At 41.9% G+C, this 20,568-nt stretch overlaps 2 protein-coding genes across 2 annotated transcripts in view; one reads left to right on the forward strand and one right to left on the reverse strand.

Moving 5' to 3' along the window:
* The window catches only part of LOC308305678 (connector enhancer of kinase suppressor of ras 3-like), a gene marked incomplete at its 5' end in the record, with an annotated part of 128,172 nt that extends 117,911 nt beyond the window's left edge, over window positions 1-10,261 (forward strand). Inside the window, 8 exons of the mRNA XM_080750516.1 lie at window positions 27-100; window positions 1,066-1,137; window positions 1,269-1,333; window positions 2,129-2,241; window positions 3,735-3,983; window positions 5,268-5,424; window positions 8,907-9,094; window positions 9,785-10,261. Of these exons, the coding sequence (XP_080606642.1) occupies window positions 27-100; window positions 1,066-1,137; window positions 1,269-1,333; window positions 2,129-2,241; window positions 3,735-3,983; window positions 5,268-5,424; window positions 8,907-9,094; window positions 9,785-10,009 (1,143 nt within the window). The 3' untranslated portion in view covers window positions 10,010-10,261. The remainder of the gene's footprint in view (window positions 1-26; window positions 101-1,065; window positions 1,138-1,268; window positions 1,334-2,128; window positions 2,242-3,734; window positions 3,984-5,267; window positions 5,425-8,906; window positions 9,095-9,784) is intronic.
* Window positions 10,262-13,991: 3,730 nt separating this feature from the next.
* LOC308305942 (ER lumen protein-retaining receptor 2-like) lies at window positions 13,992-14,630 on the reverse strand (the record flags this gene model as incomplete). Its single annotated transcript, XM_080750841.1, has 1 exon — window positions 13,992-14,630. The coding sequence occupies one exon, from the start codon at window positions 14,628-14,630 to the stop codon at window positions 13,992-13,994; it is 639 nt and encodes a 212-aa protein (XP_080606967.1).
* Window positions 14,631-20,568: the final 5,938 nt, after the last annotated feature.

A 20,568-nucleotide genomic window follows, 5' to 3' on the forward strand; every position in this document is an offset into this window, starting at 1 on the left:
ACAGTTGTTCAATCTGTGTGTTTCAGTCAGAAAAAGCAGAGGGCTTCATCAACCTCACCGACTTCATGATCGACCGGGCCATCGAGTGCAAGAAGAAATAGTAAGCTCTCTTTCACACTAGGTTCAGGGTTGTGCTTTGTTGTTACAGCTTGTGCGCTTAAGGTACATAAGAGAAACATGTAGCCTATATTTGTTCGGCTTCCTTCAGAAAATGCAGCAGCAGAGGCAATAATAATAATAATAAACACTATTCTCAAGAGTGAATTTTCCATCATTACATAAATAACCACTTTTTGAATTAGAAATGTATTGCTTTCATTTGGAACTGCATTACAAAGACATGGACAGGAAATAATTTGCTCAGACATTTGTAACTTCCTGTGAACATGAAATGTTTGTTCATTAAACCTGTCCAACTGTCTGCTGTGGTCTCTACCTTGATTTACCACATGAACCCTAGCCGCTAGCCTAGCATACCTACTCTGGGGGCCAACGTTAAGTGGAAATAGCAAATCAGCAAGTTCACACGTGGAGTTGGAATGTGTTATGAGCGATTGTGCAAGAAAGAGGTTAATATTGTGAAAATAGACAAGCTCTACAAGCTTGCAGTTTGGCTATTTTCAAGTTATCTTTTGGAACTATATGTAATGCCTACAATTCCATGTGCTTGTCAGGGTGGGTCAGATTATTTTGGGGGGTCACAGCCTGAATAATTTGGGAGACCTTGCTATAGAGCCCTGGGGGACCCTAGGTCAACTTTAAGATGAGTGTTAAAATGTTTTCATTTTCTGCTTTCTATCGTTTTAGTGATTACGATTTCGGGCGGTGGTGGCATGCGTGGAGGTGGCTAAATATGTCTTTTTAGACACAATAAGCCCATTCCCAAGATGCACTGCAAGTTTTCATGGGCAGATGTGACTCATGGGGGCTAGTAGTGTTACTGTAAATAGTAATAAAGAAATCGCCGGCTTACACTCATCTTTTCTTTTCTCTAAGAATATGAACCCTTGTAAAAGAAACTACCTTTAAGTCCTTTAACCCGTTGCTTGTCGTCCTCCTCTGCAGTGCGATCAAAGCCTGCCACCCGCAAGTCATGATGTTCTACTTTGCAGCCGAGAGCCAACTGGACATGAATGTGTAAGTCACATGACACGCCAAAGCTGGGGTTCCTTCCCAAGTTAAAAGGCATTGAAGAAACCGAGCAAAATATAAGCCATAATTCTACGATGATGCATGATGAATGATTGAATGTTTCCGTTTGGTTGTAGTTGGTTGAATAAGCTTGGACTGGCTTCCATTCAGTATGATTCTTCAGACAGGACAGCCGTTGCTGGTAAGTACTGTTACATATAGGCCCCATATACTGTAGGTTAATTACGGCCATCTGAGTAGCCATTAGCTGGGGGAAACTGAAACTGAATTTCTCACAAGATTAACAAAGTTCTCCCCTCATTGCTATCTTAATTTAAAGGAGTAGTTCACTCCCAAAATGACTTTTTTTCTATTGATTACTCACGCCATGGAGGCATTCCTAAGACAATAATTTGATTACAATAAACGTACCCCCATTGGTTCCGGATGGGGATCCAAATGCATTTGGAAAAAGATCATGTTGGGCGTGAACTACTCCTTTAAACAGCCAAACAGAAAGTTCCTTTGAGGAGAAACAGAGAAATTATTAGGCTTTAGTCAGCAAATTGAGGAACAGGGAAACTTAAGCCCGCGCCCCACAACACTGATGTTGACAATAATGTTGTAATGTTGGAAAAATCCCTATCACAATTTATTTTTCGATTGGGAATCCACACCCAAAATGCCTATTTTGTGTGTGTGTGCGTGTGTGTGTGAGAGAGACAGACAGACAGACAGACAGACAGACAGACAAACAGACAGAGAAGTGAGTCAGGAGACAAATGTTCAGTTCTGCTTGATTACAGTATATGTCATTGTGTGTGTGTGTGTGTGTGTGTGTGTGTGTGTGTGTGTGTGTGTGTGTGTGTGTGTGTGTGTGTGTGTGTGTGTGTGTGTGTGTGTGTGTGTGTGTGTGTGTGTGTGTGTGTGTGTGTGTGTGTGTGTGTGTGTGTGTGTGTGTGTGTGTGTGTGTGTGTGTGTGTGTGTGTGTGTTCAGAGTGTTACAGTGAAGCCAGTGACCATGAGGATGCTGAGACCACTGATGCGCCCCCGCCATACTGTGAACAGACCATACTGGGAGTGGCTGCGTTAGCTGACAATGACCAGCAGGTACAGTGGAGGCACCAAACCAGAATCACAGAAAATTTGTGATTATTCTTGTCGCTGTCGTTGATCTGTAGTTAAAATTGGTCATGCACAAATGTTTATTCTATCGTGTGTCAAAGTACCTGCCCACTTGAGGATGGCATGTCTTCGGGATTCCAGTGGGTCCTGTGGGATCCCTGCAGGATGGGAGTCGATTTTTTGTATTAATCCCGGGATTGGGACTGGACGGGAACGAAAAGTTAACGGGAGTGGACAGGAGCGGGAATCATGACAACCGACCCGTTTTTATATAATAAAAAGGAAATCTGCATGATACTTTTTTTGTTTTGCCATTTCTCTTAGCCCTACTAAAATGACAGGGTGAACATACATTTTAATTAATTCAATCAACCCCCCATGGGAGCGGGATGGGCGCGGGAGTCATTGTACCGGGAGTGGGACGGGATGGGATTCTTTTTCCTACTCTGGCCCGGGATTGGGATGGGACAGGATTCTTTTCTTTTCTGCGGCAGTGGCTACTGCCCACCACTGCAGAGTCTAGGGCAGGGGTCTTCAACAGGGGGTCTTCACAGCGCGAGGCGTTGTGAGCTTGTAGATCGTCTATTTTCGGCAAAGAGCTTTGGTGTAGAGGGGAAAAAGAGCAGACTAAGTACAGAGTGAAAGGTCACGTTTATTAAGTATTGACAGTTCAAGTGGTTAAATATCTGAAAACACAAATTGACATGAATCCAAAATACACTGATGTTTGTGCTGTCAAATGATTAAACTATATGGAATCTATGAAAAGGTTGTGTGGGTCCCTGCTTCATCTCTCTCTCAACTAAGGGGTCCTTGGCCTGAGAACGTTGAAGACCCCTGGTCTAGGGGATTGAATCCACCGCGGTGCATTTGGGTTGGCCCGGGTGGACGATTTCAGAGGATGCCAAGGCGGGGATGGTTATATTTAACACTGTGTGTACAGTGCAGGGCTGTCAACAGGGAATTGTTCCATGGGAGGAGTAGGATGGTAGGATGGAGGTGCTACGTGCTGTATGTGTCCTCCCCATGGGGGCTGACAGACAGAGTAGGCCAGTAAGGGGAAAACAGCAGTGAAATGTGTGGCTAAGGTTAAACGGCATAACAAATAAATTGGAAGAGGGGCACAAAAAAATTAAACCAAAAACAAATGTATGACTCCATGTCATGTTCCATGTCATTCGGTCATCAAAATGTTGCGCAGCTTGTAGATAGACTACTTTCGGTTATTTTTTTAAGATTGGAGCATTTGAAACGACATGTTCAGAGGCATTCCATAAAATCCCAATGGTCTGGGATATTTCATTAAAGCTGTGATTTCTTCACCTGGTTGGCAATGTTAATTGTTTAGGATAGGAAACAACTGCTAGTGTTGAGTTACAAATGTTCACTTAAAAAATGCATACATTCAAAGATTTGCGATTTTGCGCACATTTTCACGACTTTTTTACAAATCCATATGTATGTCCTCTTTGTCTCAGGAGGACACTCTTCCTCCGCCCTACGCCTCCCCGCTGCCCGGCGGCGAGGCTAACGGCTCGCTGTCGTCGCCCGTCAGCACCATGACGTCACAGAGCTCGGCCTCCTCGCTCGCCAAGCACCGGCAGTCCTGGTTGGACCTGGTGTCTCAGGCGGCGCCCGCCGCCGGCGCTGGCCCTGGGGAGACCACGACGACCGTGGTGTGTGTGTCGGCGCAGGTTCACACGCAGCATCATAATCAGCCCCCGCAGGTAGGGATGGAGCTTGAAACACGAGCCTGTTACAAACTCGATATAACACATTTATTAGAGTACCCGGAATAAATAAGCTTTGGGCTTATCAAGCCTGCTATCGAGCATATAGCGTCCCATGACATAATTTTTTAAACAATCAAGATAAGAGGCGATCAAGATATTATTACAGTACTATTCCTAACATAAAGCCATTTAACTCTTATTGCACATTAATGAATGGTTGTTTTAATGATGGGAAAAATAATTTTGGGCTGGCAAGGCTGGTGTCTCACTGGGCTGCCCCTCCCCCGGCACCCATGTTGGGAGGACCGGGGGATATATACTAGCTATAGTAGCAGGGCTTGACATTAACATTTTGAGGCACAGTGTCCTCTGGACAAGTACATTTTCCCATTCACTTGTCCAGGCACAAAAGTCACTGGTCAATTTGCCATTTCATTCTTTTTTTTTCTTTTTTTCCCCCTTTATTTATTATTATTATTATTTTTTTGGACAAATAAATAAGACCCCCTTGGCCCCCTCCACTCCACAGTCCATAGTCTGCATACAGCATAAAGCTGCTAGGAGCATCACAGAAAAAGTGAAACCAAATGCCACAAGTATATTTAATTATTTTTCCTTAAATCTTGATCCCATGATTTTGTAACCCATTTTTCACCCAGTGTCAAGTACATTTTTAATTAACTTGTTCATAAGGATTTATTAGTTGTCCCGGTCAACAGGACAAGCCTAATGTATATGAGCTTTTCTGCAGCGAAAAATAAAGTTGAGCCTCAATGCATGCGTGCAGCGTACTAGCTATAAGGAAAGATGTTAAATGTACTTGTGGCTTTTGGTTTCACTTTTTCTGTGACGCTCCTAGCAGCTTTGTGCTGTATGTAGACTGTGGAGTGGAGGGGGCCAAGGGGGTCTTATTTATTTGTCCAAAGAAATAAGGAAAAAATTTAATAAAAAAGACTGTGAAATGGCAAATTAACAGGTAACTTTTGTGCCTGGACAAGTGAATGGGAAATGTACTTGTCCAGAGGACACCGTGCCTCCAAAAGTTAATGTCAAGCCCTGCCTTGCAAGCCCCATTGTCACCTATTGGTCAGCCACAAACACAGTCACAACAACGGGCCAATAATAAAGGATACCACTGGCCAACAATAGAAGATTCTGTTCAGAATTTGTCATCTCTTCCCACAAGATTTTAGAAAACGCTAAATAGTGGGCTCCATAAAATCCCGGTTCAATAGGCATTATCAATAAAAAATGAACGAGCTCCATTCCTACCCGCAGGAGGAAGAGGACGAGACCCAGGCGTCGTTGTCACAGGAGACCTCCTCCCCCGCTCCCCTGGACCCCTCCTCCTCAGAGCCCCCCACTGCCAGGGAACAGCCCCCCACCACCGCCGAGGGACAGACGCACACGGAGGGCTCAGACACTGGCAATGAGGGTAAGGAGAGGCCGCTTGGTTCCGTTTTGTTAACCCCGTGAAAATATATCGTCGTTGTCGGGTGAAAACCTTGTATGTCCAAAACCGTTCGTTTTGTATTTATCATTTAAAAAATGATCTAAACAAGTGAAAATAGCCGATCTACATGCACACAACGCCTCGCACCGCGAGGCGTTGTGTGCTTGTAGATCTCCTGCTGGAGATAGTAGCAGGAAAACCTATAGGATTGCACAGCCATCCAGAATAGTACAGTCCATCTGGTCAGCATTCCTCAAAGACACCTCAACCCTTGTTTTGGTCCTTTGGACTTGCATAATCCTCATTTCCCCCCCGAGTCATCAAACAGAGATGTTGGGATGGGTGCTAGACTAGTTTCTAAGAGACATCATCTAAAAAAACCGATTTAAATATTTTCATTTTCCTAACCAGAAATCAGAGTTTTCACAATTACCCAATTAATAGCTAATAAATGCCCACTCAACCCTCCAATACAGTTCATATTTTGTTGTATTTCAGTAAAAACAAATAAATAAAATAAAATAAAATAAATGTATGCTGACATACATTTTTTTTGTAACTATTCACTGAAATACAACAAAATAGGAAATGTGTTGGAGGGTTGAGTGGACTTTTATTAGCTATTAATTGGGTAATTGTGAACAATTCTCAACTTTAAATGTTTTGCAACAATTTTATATTTCATACAATGTGGATTACATTTCAGTAATGAAAGTTACAGAAAACTATTTCTTTCCAGTAGTGTATAAAGAAAATTGCTCAAAGCTATGCCTAACCCTAACCCTAACCTTAACCTCAGTAAAACTATGCCTAACTCTAACCCTAACCCTAACTCATACAGTGCCAAACGACTTTTAGATCAACTTTCTCACTATGGACTTCCCTGCCAAGCGACTTTGGGCGACTTTTACTTTTTTTTTTGAATATTATTTTTTTTTTGGACCCCATTAAATCTAGTAAACATGATTTCAATCGCGATTTTGCATGTTCCACCCCCCATACAACCCCATCTTTCAAACATGGCAGCCATGTTTGTTTACATCTGAAGAAAACATAATGGCTATTTTCAGTAACTGAGACTATGCCTAACTCTAACCCTAACCCTAACCTCAGCAAAACTATGCCTAACCCTAACCCTAACCTTAACCTCAGTAAAACTATGCCTAACTCTAACCCTAACCCTAACCTCAGTAAAAATATGCCTAACTCTAACCCTAACCCTAACCTCAGTAAAACTATGCCTAAACCTAACCCTAACCTCTGCGCGCGTGATCGGAAAAGATGCGCTCCTTCAACCACCGTCTCCTACGTTTGGAATAATAGCCCACTGCGCGGGGGTCCGTCAACCCTCCACCGGGGTGTCTCTCGCGGACCGCCGGTCCTCAGGGGGGATCCCTCGCCGCTAATATTTATTAAGTTATTTAGGAAACGTTTTCTTTTTTTGTAATGTTATTTTCTAGTGTTGAATAATGGTTTGAAGAGTAAATTTCGGCAATAAGAATGAATGCAATACAGTTATTTATTATTAAAAGTTACTTTTCATTATTAAAACACTTTTTATTTTTTGGGAATGTTAGTTTCCGTGTTCAATAAAGGTTTGAAGAGGAATTCAAAGCCCACCTTTGGGACAGAGCAGCGTGCACGTGACATTACTGCCATGATTCTATTGGATAGTATGAACCTTCTGAATCCGCCTCCCGCGTTTGAATCCAGCCCCTATGAGCCGAAGTCCGCCCACCACTGGCCAACCCCCTTAGCCTGACACTCAGCCTGAATTGACATTTCGTTTCACTTAATTAAAGGGGTGTGGCTAGCGATTCAGTGTCTGGAACTAGGCTACAACCCCCTGGGTTCTGCGTACTGTCTCTATAGAGGGAGGTAGGTCGGTCGGTAGGTCGGTCGGTCGATATGGAAGGTCAATACGGTAGGTCGAAATAGCCATATGTTTTTCAGAAGAGTCTTTGGATTTAGAACAATGGTTTTTGAGAACACTGTTTCACAGAAATAGCAGATATACAAGCTTGAGCTTAGGCCTATGTATCTGAAAAATGGAAGAGGATGGAATCATAAGAGATTATATTATATTTCAAATCAAATTCATAAGATTGTTGGCTTTCCAATTTATCTATTTTCATTATCATGAGCTTGTAGATCGGCTGGCTATTTCATCTATTTCCACAGGGTTTTGAAAAGCCATTTTCACAGCCTGAGGCTGTTTAGGGAAAAGTTTGAGAACCATTATCAGATATTTGGAGGCATATTTAGAGCGTCAGATTCCTAATGAGCGTCAGTTGTGAATTTCTGTTTGCCTTCAAGGAAACCGAGCTGCATTTTTCATGCTGCCATTTCCACTTTCATCAAGACAGGGCATCTTTCCTCTTTTTGTGTTCTTGTGTAACAGTCTGTCTGGATTGACCAACACTCCGTGTGACAAAAGTTTGCAGTCTTTTAAGGGGGGGAGGGGAGGGGGATGTGTAAGTGACATTTGGATTAAAATACTGTGTTTAATAGCTATATTCCAATAACAATCATTGTCATACATGGCGTGTTTGTTCAGCAACAGGGGTTTCCCAGCTGAAAATACATTTGGGTAGGATATCCATTTAATCTAATCAGGAGAGAGAACACAAGTATACAGAATAAACAAGTTAAATTGGAAGTGATGAAACAAACAAACAATTATATTCTCCGGGCCTTTGGTGTTCCTGAGAAGATGGTGCAGATGGTAGCGGCAAGATATAGTCAGACTCGGGCCACGACGGAGAGGCTAAAGAGTTCTGAGATTCTTGCGGGCGTTCACGCTGGTCCCAACACAAACTAAGCGAGTTCATTCCATCACAATCACTGACCGACCTTGGCTGTGCAGATGCAGATGCCGTTGCCCTTGTCCAGTCCCTGAGGCTTTTGAAAACCACTGATTTAAAACGGTGGCGTCAGTTCAGCAAAAGTTAGGGTATGGCAAAGAGATATGGAAAAAAATCTGGTTTTGTCTGTTTTTTTTTACCCGGGTTTCTACGGTTTCTTGGGCTGGATATGGCAGCCTGGAACAGTTGTTCAAGTGCAGCTAAACTTGGCATGTTAGTAAACGTGCCACAATTAACAATAATGCATTGCACCTGTGCAGCTGACCTGCGGAACCTGGGAATATACCATTTTGTCAGGATGGGGAGAATACAAGTGTCGAGAATATAATTATAATAACTGGTAAAAGTGACCATTGTGTTAAGCACTTAGCATTTGTAGTTGTTTTACTATAATTTAACAATATAATAACCAGCACAAAGAGACATTCATGGATTTATATTTAAAAGTAACTTTTATTTCCCCCCCCTTGAACCAGGGTATGGCAGCTGCATACCCCTGTCATACCCAATTGACGCCCATGCTTTAAAACATTTCTGGAGATCGACTTTTTAATATGCAGTCAGTTTACATGAACGTATATTGCCCATTTCTTCCATTAGACGGGGACAGCTGCTCAGATGAAATGGAGAGGTTGTACATCCACCTGAAGCAGGCCAGCCTCTCACCCATAGGAGACCGGAAACCCTCCACTAAGAGAGACTTCAGAGCCTCCTTCATAAAACGCTGCAAAAACCAGACCATCAACGACAAGCTGCATCTTGTCAGGACCCTCAATAGCACGCTAAAGGTAGAGCATTACCCTTTTGTCTCTAAATCACCTAAAGATTTTAAAACCTGAATCAACTGTTCTTGGGATTACTGTAATGTCATATTATCCCATTATATTATCAAGTCTAAAGCTACAATGCCGGACTTGCTTTAATGAATAAAACTTAAAAGCTTAAAAAAATAAAAGTTTGATGGTTTGCTGTTTGGGTGGTGTTCTTTGTAGTTCTCTATTGTGAGAGGAAGACAATGTACAGAATGTGTATGTCCTATGTAGCAGTATCACAATGAAAATGTATTTTTCAAGGTTTTAAAGAACATATATTTGAAATTGTATTTAATAGTATAACAATAATACTGTTATATTATGTTATCAACGATGTCTTAGTATTTTGCCAATTACTTGAAATATCCTCACGGACCACCGGTTGGGTATGGCTGCAATAGCAGTATGTGGATTCTGTTGGATTTTACTTTTACCATCATCATCATTTACCTATTTAGACCGGGTACGCATATCTGTGTCACCACTTGAACCATTGAAAATTGCAGATATACAAGCTCACTGTGAGCTTTGAGAACCACTGACAGAGAAACAGGCAGGGTTTTTCCAGAAAACTGTTAGGATCTAGAAGACTTTTTTTGCAGGACTAAATGGGTTAATCTGACTCTTCTGTGCTCCTCTTCTCTTCTCTCTCGTGCTCTTGGCCAGTCTAAAGAGGCGGACCTACTGGTGCTGGAGCAGGTGCTGTCAGATCCAGAGCTGACCTCAGACAAGTTCAGAGAGTGGAAGGAGGCCAACTCACCCCTGCACCAAGAGATCTGTCTCAAACACGGCCAGGAGGGGGCAGCAGAGGAGCTGCCAGCCACCACCACCACCACCACAACAGCAACAGCAGCAGCCATGGCTGCCCCAGTGGTGGAGACCAGTTTATAAGGACTACTGAGCCCGACCGATGCCCGTCCTGATTTAGGAGCTTCCTAGACCTCCGATTACCCACGTTTTGACCGATCTTTATTACGGAAAAAAAGTGCAAAATCAGTTTAAAAAACGGATTAAACTCAAGTTTCTATTTGAGAACATTTATAACATATAATCAAACAAGTAAATGAACAATACATTCTTTATTTGGACACATACATTTGGTGGGGTGGGGGGGGGAGGGACTGAATCATCAAGAGAAATAAATAAATTCAGTCCTCCTCAAAAGTAACAATTCCTCGTCCTCTGCCAATACTAAATCTGGTACAGTGACATAATCCTAAACAAGGAAAGAATCATTTTCTGCATTAAAGGGATACATCACTTTTGCTTTTATTTCTGGGTTCATTTTCACATCTACTCCAACTCACTTGTGGCTGTTTAGACACCAGACATATTGCTTTATTCAATATTTAGATATTTGATATTCACTTGATTAGACACACCTCCTGTCCGATTTAAACAAACCCATTTACATTTCAATTGTGGTCGAGTGGTTATTGGTTAAAAAGTGGTAAAAACACGGACAATACAAACGTTAAAAAAACATCGGTCGGGCTCTCATAAGTACTGACTGTTTTTACTTTGTCTGGACCACTGGACTGCGTATGAATCTTCTGGACCTAAAAGAGAAAAAAGGCTGTACGCTTTTTCTTATGCCGTGCATGTGTATACACATTACACAACGATGCGTACGCACGTGCACTGCTCTGATCACACGTCTACGACGTCAGTGAAGATGGAAGTGCTACCCATGAAATGGACAAAGTCGGATGAAGAAGTTGTGCGAGCGTATTAATAATGTAAACACATTTTATGATTAGGTGGTCACAAGTAAAATGTGAAGTGACTGATTAGTATTACTTTTGACTGTATGTATGTATGACAAAATGTACACATTTTATTTTATTGTTATTTTATTGTACAGCTATTCTGTGGACGTTACATTTTAAAGATTTGGAATGATGAAGCGTGTCGGGGGGAAAACCAATGCATGGCTGGAAAAAACTCCTTTTTACAGTACAGTATGCATTGGTCATTAGTGATCCATGTTTTTTTTTTTAGCAGTTTTTACTCGTATATTGGTGCTATGCACTACCGCTGGCTTTCATCTTGGTTTCTCAGCGTTGTCTGGAAGCATTTTGTTTGTATGACGCTGTATGGTATTTATGTCATGATGAGACTTCCCATTTGGAAAGTCCATGGTGAATTATTTACCACAGGTCTATGCTAATAACAATAAATGTTTGACTCAGATTGTTAGGCTGGTATGCTGCATTTTAAGTGATTATTTAAGTGATATTTGTTTGGTTTAAAAAAAAAACTGAGCTCTATATTCTGATAGCAATCGTAATTGTATGGAGCAGTGGTTCTCAAAGTGGGGTCCAGGCCAGGGACGCGCAGGCTTCATTTAGGGCAGTGGTAACCAACCTTTTCAAGAGAGCATGTTTTATTCCAATGTGTAAGCCGAGATCTACCACTACAATTTGTATAAAAACTAGACCAGGTCAACCTGGTTGTGCCAGACCCCCTGTCTGTCATCATCATTTATGACATCATGCCTTTTGTAGGCATGTCATCATCATGTCATCATCATATATACCCTTTATATAGAAAACCCGGACAGACCGACATTTGCTTATGTAGGCCTACCCATTTCATGGGTCTGGCAAAAAAGAAAAAAGAAAAGAAAAAGAAAAACACAATAGAAAGACATCATATTTACTTTAGCTTTTTCTCACAGGCTCAATCTATTTGCATACATCAACACATAGGCCAGTAGTGTAAATACTACTAGCCTATGGGTAGTGTTCCATTGGTCATTGACTTGGCCACTGCCACGCAGAAAGAAGACGAAAAGAAATGTCTATACTGTAGGCTTGAGGAAAGGGCTGTAAATGTGAATCACTGGTTGTCGATGTTGAACCACTGGCCTCCTGGACACCAGGGTGAAAGCTGACACTGTCCCAAACCAGCACAAACAGGACGCAATACCTGCTGATGATCTGGGTCTTCCTGCTGCTCACGCTCAAACAAAGAAAAGAATAAATGTTTTGATTCGTCCTCCGCCGATGAGCCCAATGAATTCAAGGCTTTATAAAGCATCTTACTAGAAAGTAAGTAGAGTTAAGGGCAGCTTTATTATTATGACAATAAAAAAGGTTTGTGGTATCAAAGAGGTATAGTCATTTGTATATCATCAACGCAAAGGATGGTTACATCTACGGACAATGAATTGCTCCTCAAGGTATGGAGCCTCAAAGAGCGCAGCATCTTGGGCACAGTTAGTAGGCTACAACACTTTGGCACATGGACTGATTGGACTCCTATATCAAATTGAATCCATATGGTTCAAGGTGGTCTTTAATGTTACAACATGTGTACAGATACATATGAGTAACGAAACAAAAGACTACGTAAAAAAGAATCTACATGACAACATGCATACACTGGACAGGAGGGAAGGGGATGAGTTGGCGTTAATCCCAAGCCTTGCTTATCCTCTGTCTAATGCTTCTGCCTTGGTCAGCATGTTCACATGTCCAATGTCTGAGAAAAAAAACTCTCTTTAGCAGTCTGCTGTCTGTGGTCACGCACCACATAGCTATGTCCCATGTTGGGGTGGCTAATTGGCCCTTGGATGATTATGTGAGCTTTGCTGACACAGCGTTCAACTTCATCGAAGAAGGCATGAGCTGATGCACACGGCTATCCTCACAACCCTTTGTATTGCCAGTACAGAACCAGGCAAAGAAGCAACCAGTCATGCAGGATGCTTCTCGTTGGTGCCTCTGTGGAGGGCATTGGGGCCCCTGCTGGCCATATTCAGTCACCTGAGAAAGTAGACTGAGGATGCAGGCTTTTCATAGAATTCCCCACCAGGGTTCAAGTGCGTTTGATTTTTCTGACTTGTGCATTTGCGATTTTATATTTTTATCTCCATAATGTTTTGACTGTAATATGTCATTTAAGGGCTGCTATAATTTGTAATAATAATGCAAAATAGGAGTTATTTTATGAAATGGCTTATTATTTTATGAAATGGCTTATTTTAAAATTGGCTTTTACTCTGAAATACCACTGAAGTACCTTCCGTATATTCAGAAGATGTTTAACTTGTATATGCATGTATGCATGCATTTCATGTGTATGTATATTTGAAGCCATTTACACACAAGGTATATGCCATGTATACTGCACATTTTATGAAATATATGTTTTATATACAAACATACATATATTTATGGAGTGTTTCACTAGGGAGTGTGAGTGTGTCAAAAGCATCAAAAGCTAAATGCAATCATGGGAGACCCATAGCCCTACAAGGTGGTGGACATGACATCCTTTAGGAATCATTAGGATTGATTTCCTTGAATGCAGACTTCTTAGTGAGCTGGGCACTCATCTGGGAAGATGGAAATCTCTTCCCCTTGATAAGACGGTTGTCCTTGTTTCTTCTTTCTCCTGGATGTGAAGGAATCTCATCATCATGGAACGGGGTCGCTCTGCATGGCTGCTGGTTCTCTCAACACGTGTACGATTTCCAGCTCTGGGGGGGTCATGAACATGTTGCCTGCAAATGTGTCTACCAGCAGTTTGGACATGAACTCGAGGCCAAATCATTCCTCACGGCCCTCAGGTATTCCCACCAGTTGTTGTGACGGAAGCAACTGTCAAGGTCATCTAGCCGAGGATTCTATTTTCTCGTCCAAGGTCAGCTACATTGGGATGGTAAGTCTGTCACCATGATCCAACTTGGCGGTCTCTACCTCCAGCCTCCACCACTTTAGCTTGGCCTGTCTTGATTAGTCTTCCCTCTAAAACTACTCTTTATTTGGTTGACAGACATTATACAGCTGTTTCTAAAATGGTATCATCTTTCTGTGGAATTGAAATCAACTTGGGAGCTCTCCGTCTGATATCTTCCTCAGTCCTGTCATATTGGAATCTCCAGCCTCTTGCCTTGCAAAACTTTGGTAAGGTATAGGTAGAAGAAGTCACAGTAGAGGACGGTCTGGATCACACCGGCCACGATGGCGTTCATTTCAGCGAAGCCCTCAGAATGGTAACGCCAGATCCAATTGAGGATATAGAGGGCTCTGTAGAGACCCAGGCAGAACAGGTAGTGGCTCGTAATGGTCTCGGCCTCGCCTGACTTACTGATCATAAAGAGTTGGGGCAGGATCGCCACGGACTCCATGTAGACGGAGAACGTCCACAAGACCTCGATCAGAGTAAAGTGAGGACTCGTGAGAACGGCGAGGACTGCTACGGGACCAATGAGGAACTCCACTCTGAAGCAGTCGTGGTTGTCATCGTATGTCTTCTTGAACTTGTTGTAGATCAGGTAGACCGTCGCGTAGGAACAGACCACGTAAATGATCTTCATGCTGGTGTTGTACAGGGAGTGGAAGCGGCTGAAGAGATCCAGGTAGCGAGTGGTGAACACCAAAGCGAACAGGATCTGGCTTCTTCCGGATATACCTGCACACGACCTGCTCGTCCATATTTTGAGCAGCAGGGTGATGATGGCAGCAAGATGAGACAGATCTCCCGTTAGCCTGAACACGTTCATCGTCGCAAAGCAGTAAGTTATGAACGAACAGCTGTGTACGGAGATAGATGTCGATGCTTTAAGGCCTCCCCATGGATAGGTGACGTCATCGTCGACGTCACCCGCTTCTGATTGGCTGCGTTGCCACCCCATGTGGTCATGTGATTCAAGATGGCCACGGTGTGAATAAGGTCAGTGGTGTCACATACGTCATAGTACAACACCATATCCTATATAAGGTCGCTACACTACAACTGTGTCATTTGAACATTATGACTCACAGTCATAGTTTAAGATGATGTGCTATGTTGGTGCTGCTGCTGTTGCAACTGTTTCATTTGTAGCAGGTTATCTTTACAAGTGGTCAAGAGAATCCACGGGACGGGAACTTCTTGTGGCTGAAACAGACTTTTCCACCACCTTCAAAGCTCTCCAGAAGATCAACCTGGTGTTCATACCAGAGTTTGAGAAAGCCGCAAAGGAGAGAATGGCACTGATTGGCCAAATTCGGGCCATGGCCGAAAGGTTCGTCGCTGATGACCAGACGATGACAGAGATGAACATCAAGAGGACAGATGAGGATTTGAGGCTGATCGAGTTTGAGCCCGACATTCTTCCCAGCCAGGAGCTGCTGGAGAAATACAGGCGGTTCAGAGACGAAACAGATGAAATAGCACAGACGCTGACGAACATTTGGACTGAGAAGGAAAGGAAGTGGCAGGAGCAGAGAGAGTTGTGGTACAAAGAATGCAATGACAAAATACAGGTGATTGCAGACCTTCGGAAGAAGCAGAGTCTGGGCCAAGGAAAACTGGATTACTCCTGGAATAGGCTAATATCCTATGCCAAAAAGAGATGATTGAGAGAAAATGGATATTTTCTTTAATCCACCCATAGAACACTACTGAGTCAAAGTATCATGCAACATGTCCTTTTTTCAATCGATTTTACAGCGTAGAAGTAGATCCTTAAAGGCATCTAATCTAGAAGGGTCTGACTGTCTGTGGCTAATCTTGGAATCCCACCAATTAGCACCAAAGGGTTTGTACTGTATGTTTTTTTGTATGTGAAAACTATTCAGATTTTGTGAATTCATAATCTCAGATCCACCATCCTGCCATCCCACATATTTAGTCAGAACTGATCAATATGATGTCATCAACATGAAGTCAGATCCACATTGAAGCCAAGCTTATTATTTGACTCATCTTGTTTTTGTCAGACGTTGCTTGTTATGGACATTTCCGACTGAAAATTACTGGATATATTTGCTGGAAGAACGGTGGGTCTGAGATTAGAACTACACTAAGCTATAACTAGAAATGCACTCTATCGAGGTGCCAACTTGCGCAGGACAAGCAGAGTGCGCCATGAGGTGCGCCCACCATTGGCATCACCGCTTCCAAATAAGAACTGATATATTATGACCAATGACATCACCTGGAATACTGGTCCCTCATTGCCTGTTAATGATGACGTTGCCAGAGATGCTGCTCCCTGATTGGGCTATGGTCTTAAACAAGAGAGGACACCGACATGCATGCAAGCATACATACATACATACATACATACATACATACATACAATTCAATTCAAAGGAGCTTTATTGGCATGAGAAAACATACGTTTACATTGCCATAGCAAGTGTCATAAATAAAATAAAAGTCACACCCAATGTGAAGTGAGCGGTGGTCGTGCTTGCATAACGTCTTCAATTGGTAATTGGTGATGTAATACAGACTACACACACACACACACACACACACACACACACACACACACATTGCTGTGGCAAAGCGCTGAGGAAAACACATTGATATGACAAAATGCTGAGGAAAAAGACTAGGATATAAGTCTAGGATGTAAATGGTGATGTATTATGGCTACACACACACACATATTGCTATGGCAAAACGCTGAGGAAAACACATTGCTATGGCAAAACGCTGAGAAGTGGCTACAGATAGGTCTAGGGTGTAATTGGTGATGTAATATGACGTAATATGGCTACACACACACACACACACACACACACACACACACACACACATATTGCTATGGCAAAACGCTGAGGAAAACACAAATTGCTATGGCAAAATGCTGAGGAAAAGTGGCTACAGACACACGCACAGCCACACCGCTCAAAAACAGCTGAGAATGGGGAACATATATACATTTGGAGGGGGTACAGCATTGTGTTAACAGAGCTATGTCGCATTGTGACATTTTATATATACAGGGTATAAAGATTTTGCAACAAATAGCAGCATTATCTTTTCTCAAAATGCATTTAAAGGTAGCAGCTCTGTTTCATACTATACAGTATGTGCAGTATAGGTCTAGATGTCAATCCATGGTTTGTAGTCCTTAGGGTGGTTGTGTTTCTACCCTTCTTTTGTCGCAACAGTTCACAAATCTTGCTGTTGTATTTCTCCCAGTAGGTATGTGAGTTTTCCATCATTGGTCATGTTTTCAAACCCACTTCGGGTGTTTGTAATCTGTGGGAAGTATGTGTCTCTGATGTCTTGGTATAGTGGGCAGGAGTCTGTACCTAATCAAGGCTTTCCTAAGTTTTGGGTTGTTTACTGTGCTCAGATATTACATACATACATGCATACATGCATACATACATACATACATACATACATACATACATACTCAGCCGATTGCAGTACTTGCGCGCTCTGCTTGTGCAAGTAACTAGAAAGATGCAATTGGAAATTGCAAGTGGTTGCTGTTGTCCGTATTATATGCCTTGATATTATGATCTCACTTTGATTCATCATCACCTTTATTTATCCTCGGAAGTACAGTTGAGGGCAAGCCCTCATTTTCAATGTAGCCGAGGTTACAATACAGAGCAATCAAAAACACAATATCAAAACATTATAAATTAGACAAAGTAAATTACAAAAGAACAGCAATCAAGTGAAACATGTACAATCATGATTAAAAGGGTTAAGGATCAATCCTTTGAACTTGCCAAGAGATGGCAGGGAGGACAGTTTGTTTCCAGTTCCAGGTTGTTGGGCAGCTGATGAAAGCTGCCTCGCCCAGTACTGTGTGCGCTAGAGGAGCCTTCATTATAAGAAGATCACTGGATATGTACTATCACACGGTTCTAGCATGGAACAAATATATGAGGGGAGCATACATGAAATACTTTTAAATAGAAACAAGTACCAGTGTTTATCTCGCCTCTCGGTCAGAGAGTAGGCCTATATGCCTGCGCTCTCATAGAGTGCACAGTGGTGGGTACCAAAGGAATCACCACCAGTAATCCACCTTACGGCAGAGTGGTAGACAATGTCTCGGATTGGCAACCACAGCCAATATGATACACATTAAAAACTCATGAGTTAGATAATATTTCTTGGTTACTTTTCTGGGGGTAACCCATTTTTTGGGTTAGTGGTAACCCATACTTGGGTTAGGGGTCTAGCTTTGGGCCAATCAGGGGACAGACACCGCCCATAAACCTGTTTGAACATGGTTTGAACACTTTGATGTTTGTAGCCATCTGCAGTGCAGAGAGAGAGACAGAAAGAGACTGATATGGCTGATATATGTATCAGAAAACGGAGTGAAAGATCAAATCAGAGTCGGAGATGTCAGAAGATCAAACCATCATTAATGACTCCAGCTGTTGTGAGGAGCAACATTAGTTTTACTGCAAGCCTTGGTGAGTTCCAACTGTGTTATGATAACTTAGCAGCTAAGTGGCTAATGTTTGTATTATGCTGTGCTGGTATTCCTGTCAGTGGTGTAAAAAAAGTAGGCTAGAGTTTACAGAGTAAAGTATCAATATTGCAACTTAGAAATTATTTTGTAAAAAAAAAAAGAGAGAATTCAATTTTTGTAACCTGGGAGGGATCCTTGAAGGATGGGGTTCACAGTGAGTGAACCCATCACTATTGTTTACTCACAAAGCAGGTAGGTACTCATGTACTGACCAGCCTGTATACAGTAGTATAATCAACACAATAGCATTTAACATCAACTAAATAAAGGTTCAGAATTCTATCTAAAAAACCGATGCAGTCAATGCAAATACACCATCTTTAAATTTAGGAATGTGGACTATACTATCAACACTTATCACAAGTAAGCCTAATATATGTTTAATTATATCTATGTTAATCAAACATACAGAAGCACTATATGTTTGCTTGTCTTCTCTCTAAATCCTCCATGGTTGTCTTCATTTTACCAAAAGGTGGCGACAAAGCACTTTTACTACTTTAGGGATTTAGTATGTACTGTAACTTTATATAGAGAGTGTTGAAGTAATACCATAATTTTAGCACAGTAACTAACTAGAGAGATTATATTCATCATCATATCATAGTTGCCTATTTGTTCCACAGTTGGCTGTGAAATCCAGTGCAATTTCACAGTCAATCATATCACTCCCAAGCTCACTCAATCACTTAAGCCCTGTTTTATACATCTTTGTAGGATGGTGTCTTGTGGTGAAAATAGAAGATTTGCAATTTTTTTTCCTACCTGACTTGCCTTGGTAGGCCTACTACAGTGGCCTACGGTAAAAAGAATGTCTCATGAAATCCAGGATATATGATATAAATACTGCTATTAAACATAATGCTATATTTAAAGAAGTGCCTGTAGCGCTTTTATAATTACTTCACATACCTGCAGCTAAGGTATGAGCTGCCTTGTTTAATTGTTCTGGTAATATATTACAGCCAATAACAGTCCTATAGGACTGTTATTGGCAATGCGTAGCTGCTGCCATTGAAGGCCCCAGTCCGTTGTGTGTGAGGCCCTATGCATGGCAGCCTAACAACGTATCTATTTCATCAAAAATACCTTTACTGTTACCTGCTCTCCCTATGTTTCAAGTTCAACTTTGCCACTGTCAATGCTATGACACATGAATTTCCATCCGGAAATCAATAAAAGCTTATCTTATCTAATCCGAGAGATAAGAGAGGAACTTTGGAACTTGCTTGTGTCACGGGACAAAGCTACTCTAAACAGTAGATACCAGGCCTGCTACTGTGCCATGGCCTCTTGCTCTATGATATTCAAATGGTAAGCTGATGGTTAGGTGGGATAACAGCATTTGTTTCATGGGAAACGAAACTAAAAGCCAGATGAATGGAACAGTGTTCCATTAAAAAAAAAGAAGAAAGGTGTTATAGCAACAAGAGCCGTTTCATGCAAAACAAAACCAAGTCTAATGTCAGAATACAATCCAGATGCATCCAAACAATGTGCCAGTAGGAGCACAAACTAGTTTGTCAAGGTAGCTTCCTTCAATAGCGGTGGTTGCCATGAATGTGAACAGATACTGTAGTCTTTGTTGATGAGCAGGTACTCTAAGGTATGCCAACAATGGAAAAGACTTGAGTCAAAACAGATCGTTATGATTAGTGAATAATGAAGGGAATGCAGTGTCACAATAGTTTAGGTAGGTCTGATGGTGCTCCTTCTCAACAGATGACATGCCATGCTGTGGTCATACCGTTTACTTGACTCACATACCATACGCGTACGACGTGCATGGTACAGCAGTGGTGTATCACTGGTGTGGCTGTTTTTAGCTTGTCTATAAACGGACAATATCAACTACAAAGAGCCTCTACCCCAAATCTATTTGCCAAAAATAGCCGATCTACATGCTTGTAGATCGGCTATTTTTGGCTAAAGTTCTCCTCAGAATAGGGATGAGAGGGTTCAAGTTGTTCATTTATTTTAAAAGAATGGTCCTATCACACATAGATTTGGTGCCTCCCCCTGTAGTAATTCTGAGGACCCCCTAGGGGTCCCGGACCCCCTGTTGAAGACCCCTGGTGTAGAAACATACAAGGTTTAGAAGTGTTTTAATGATTAGGTGCGTGGTCTACCTATGTATTAAGTACATTTTGATGCCAATACTTTCGTACCTTTTGAATTCTGGACTTTTACTTGTAACAGAGTATTTCTACATTGCAGT

This window comes from Nannobrachium achirus (assembly GCF_963921795.1).
Source record: "Nannobrachium achirus genome assembly, chromosome: 20".
NCBI lineage: Eukaryota > Metazoa > Chordata > Actinopteri > Myctophiformes > Myctophidae > Nannobrachium > Nannobrachium achirus.